This window comes from Triticum dicoccoides, chromosome 6A, assembly GCF_002162155.2.
Source record: "Triticum dicoccoides isolate Atlit2015 ecotype Zavitan chromosome 6A, WEW_v2.0, whole genome shotgun sequence".
Classification (NCBI taxonomy): domain Eukaryota; kingdom Viridiplantae; phylum Streptophyta; class Magnoliopsida; order Poales; family Poaceae; genus Triticum; species Triticum dicoccoides.
The window spans coordinates 101,719,737-101,723,869 of record NC_041390.1 but is presented as its reverse complement, the minus strand read 5'-3'; the positions used below and the strand labels follow the sequence as shown (position 1 = coordinate 101,723,869).

Here is a 4,133-nt window from a genome sequence, read left to right as displayed (position 1 = left end):
AAAAGCGAGGGTCCCTAAGTCAATAAGGACAAAGATATGGGGAGAGATGCGTACGGAGAAAAGCTCCAGGAAACTGGTTTGCAAAGGGCTGGTGTGAATGGCGCGTGTGAACCGGTGGTATGATGTATGCTTGGAGAAACTGAGATGGAGGGGCCGAGGGGATCTATGGAGTTGGGCAACCAGTCAACCACTAGCCAGTGGAGCTGGCTGTTGCAGGCGGCAATCTGCGGGAGGTGTAAGCCGAGGAGATGAGACGAGACGGTTTTTAAAGATGAGTCGTTTACCGAGGACATGAGAATGGGAAGGGGCGATGGAGTTACTTGGTGGGGATCGGGGAAGTTCCTTTGTATTTTTATTAGTAGAGATATAGTAGTATTAAAGAAAAATGGACGAGTATATTCACTGGTCGGGTTCACTTATAGAATTATATTCATGTCCTATTCATCATTAGTCCAGTTGGGTTCGGACTCTATTCATAGGTATAAATTTATATTCAAATCATATTCATTCAGGTCGGGTATCTATGAGTAAAACTGTCATCTTTGGAGAGGAGTGTGTGCCTTTCCAAAATAAAGTAAAATAAAATATGGAACTCATTAATCGACAGCAGCACCTCACCAACCATTTCTTCCGTATCATCTACATCATCCACGACAGCGATCTTCTTCTCCCTCTCGTACGGCGACCGTTTTGCGGTGGATTTAACGACTCTTTGCCGGGCCTTGCGGCTGCTGGATCACCTGCTCATCTCCTCACCGTATCTTGGCACGCGCGGACTTTTTATCTTCTTCCCACGGCCCCGCCCACATATGAATATGAAGTTATGAACACACTCCGCACTCTACCATCCCTCGCCGGCCGCCTCCGTTAATACTCCCAGTCCCAGTCCCGCACCCAAAGAGAGAAGAGAAGAAACCCACCACCATCCATGAACCCGACGCGCGGCCGCCGCAATGGCGGCAGCTCCTTTCTCCTCGTCACCATACTCGTCGCTGCGGCGGCCGATATCGCGGCCGCGCAGCAGAGCGGCAAGGGGCCGAGCTACTTCGACCCGCAGAACTTCAACCCGTCCATGGCGGTCATAATCGTCGTGCTCGTCACCGCCTTCTTCTTCCTCGGGTTCTTCTCCATCTACATCCGGCGATGCGCGGGCGGGCCGCTCGGCGGGCCCGGCGAGGACCTCGGCGCCAGGTCGGGCGTGGGCGGGATCGCGTTCCTCACCTCGGGCGCCGCGCGGTCGAGGAGGATGAGAGGGCTGGACGCCGCCGCGCTCGAGGCGCTCCCCACCATGGCCTACGCCGACGTCAAGGCGCACAAGGTCGGCAAGGGCGAGCTGGAGTGCGCCGTGTGCCTCAGCGAGTTCGACGACGACGACACGCTCCGCCTCCTCCCCAAGTGCTCGCACGCGTTCCACGCCGACTGCATCGACGCCTGGCTCGCGTCGCACGTCACCTGCCCGGTCTGCCGCGCGAATCTCGTCCCCGGCGCCGACGCCCCCGTGGCATCCGGCGCTGCTGCTGCGTCGGCGACGCCGGAGCGGGACGACGTAGCTGCTACGTTGGCGCCGCAGCCGGCGGAGGAAACGCCCACGGCGCCGCCGGAGCAAGTGACGGTGGTGATCACCGATGCTGCCGAGGAGACGGAGGAGGAGAGGGTCAGGAGGGAGGAGGCGGCCGAGCTGGTGCGTATCGGCAGCGTGAAGCGCGCGCTGCGCAGCAAGTCCGGCCGGAGTCCCGCCGCGCAGTTCCCGCGCTCGCACACCACGGGGCACTCGCTCGCGGCAGCGCCGGCCGAGAGCGCGGAGCGGTACACGCTGAGGCTGCCCGAGCACGTCCTCCGAGAGGTCGTCGCGGCGGGCAAGCTGCGGCGCACGAAGAGCCTCCAAGCGTTTCGGGAGGGCCGCGCCGGCGGGAGCACGCGCCGGGGCAGCAGGAGCGTCCGGCTCGGGCAGTCCGGCCGGTGGCCCGCCATCACCATGTCGTCGTTCTTGGGACTCTCGTTCTCGGCGTGGGGGTCGTCGCGGCGTGGCGAAGCCGAGGCCGCCGGCAAGGGCGGCGCGAAGGTCGCCAGCGACGGCACAGCAGCCGCGGAACAGCAGCAGTGCGACAGCGGGGCGTGCCCACTTCCACTCGGCGGCCGCCGTGTTTGAACTTTGACGCGGTGAAAAGCACGGCAAAGTTTAGGAACACGTCTCTGTCGTCGCCGTTAACCCTCTTTTCGGCGGTGAATTTAGGGCGAAACAAAACCTCTTTTCGGCGGTCAATTCAGGGAAAACTTTGTACAGAAACACCTTTTAGTTAGTCGTCGGTTAAACTCCATTCATTAGGTCCTTGTGTAATTCATTCAAGTGTGTATAGTACTACGTACGTACGTACATTTTTCTCTCCTCTTTTTCTTTGGACAAGCTTTATTTGGCAGGTGGCAGCACGTCTACTTACCCTCTTTCATTTTCATCATAGCTCATAAGTAAGAGGAGCCGTGTAAAATGAGCAAGTAAACCGGCGTGCCATGAGCGTTTCCCTAGTGAGCAGGTCAACAAACTTCATGAATGTAAACAAGGACTAATTAATCATCATCGTTTACCACACGGTCGGTCGGGCTCGAATAGTCGAACCTTTCCTTTTCGGTTTCGCCCGTCGAACAAAAATGTGGACTGAAAATGATCGGTGGTTTGGTGAGCGTGACTTTGATACGGAGGAAGAGATGACCGATGACATCGATCTGACACTAGCAGTGCATCTAGAGGTTCTCGCGAGGGGCTGGTGGGAGCTCATGGAACAGTTGCTCTCACCAAACACCGGAGGCGTCCCCCAAAAGGGTAAAAAAAAAAAGGGATCCGGAACATGTTGCACAAAAGGTTTAAGTCAGCTCATCCATTTCGTCCGTTTTGGTTCGTTGAGACAAAAAACCACGGCCCAACGTCGTACGAACGTAAACATAAAATTTGTCTGTCATGGGTTTATTTGGACGCATTTCTACCGTAAATTTGGATTCGATTTACGTTCACACAGACACGAGACGGGCGTGCCGTGCTTCCTCTCGGTGTCTGTCTCCGGCCTGCACATCACCCATTTGCCCGACAACCTAGCTCTAGCCGCCGCCAACATGGGGTTCTTCAGCAAGCACTGCGGCACGCATGACCACGAGGCCGGTTCCTCATAGGGGCGCCGGCCAACTTCACCATGGCGTCGCGGGCGACACACCAGCGCATGTACATCCCCTTCCATCGTTGCCATTATTTTTTGGAGCATCACGTGTAGGTGTCATGGCCGGACGTCAACTTGTTGTATGGCTGGCACCTCAATCCCGACAAGGTTTCGCTTTCGTGGTGCCGCAATTAGACTGCACGCGGACGGCAGAGATCCGCTGCCGCCGTGTTGACCTCCCACCTGAGCTCCGCCGCCACCCAAACTACACAACGGAATCACCGAACTGGGACGCGTGGTTTGCCACCGAGCACAACCTGCGCCGCTGATCAAGATTCAAGGGTGCAACCCGTGGTCCACCGTTGCCGGTGGTGGTGAAGGAGGAGGGCAAGGAGGTGCAGCAGCCATTTGGGGAGTCGGAGCGCAAGAAGATGGCTAGGTGGCCTGGCCATGCGCGGGCACTGGCCAAATCTATGGCCGTCATGGAGGCCAACACGCCCCCACCGCCACCGGCACCAGCACCGCCCACGCTGGAGCCTTCGGCGGAGGAGTCCCGCTTCATTTCATCGACGAGCACCGTGCCCATCTACGTGTCGTGCACACACCCGTTTGGCTTGGTGCGACCGAGAAGGAGGAGCGGCAATTTACAAGGCTGAGATGCGCGCGTTGGCGGCCGAGTGCAAGATGGAGGCCGAGCGGCAGGCAGCGTAGCAGCCGGTCTAGCGGTTGGCAGCGTTGACAGCCTTCCAGACGACTTTCTCATGGATGGAGGTGTCGGTGTATGTCAGCCTGACTGAGGAGGAGGACGCCAACACCGATGCCTAGATCCTCACCCTCTGCCGCCTACTTTTTTTAATGTTTCTATTTAACATTTTAAGTTTTAATTAATGTAAACTGGACTTATGTTGGCTATTTTTTTTTAAATATGTATGTCCGCAAAATGTGTCCTTCCGGGTTGGGCTGACCTATGGACCGGCAGGCAAAAAC

The 4,133-nt window shown here is 57.2% G+C and overlaps 1 protein-coding gene across 1 annotated transcript; it reads left to right on the top strand.

Moving 5' to 3' along the window:
• The first annotated feature begins 766 nt into the window (after positions 1–766).
• Positions 767–2,433, top strand: LOC119319025 (E3 ubiquitin-protein ligase ATL6-like). Its single transcript, XM_037593543.1, has one exon. It carries the CDS (start codon positions 929–931, stop codon positions 2,147–2,149), a length of 1,221 nt encoding a protein of 406 aa, XP_037449440.1. The 5' UTR covers positions 767–928; the 3' UTR covers positions 2,150–2,433.
• The last annotated feature ends 1,700 nt before the right edge of the window (positions 2,434–4,133 follow it).

What these genes read in the sequence shown, in the direction of transcription:
- LOC119319025 (XM_037593543.1), top strand. Translation starts at nt 929, where the DNA reads ATGAACCCGACGCGCGGCCGCCGCAATGGCGGCAGCTCCTTTCTCCTC.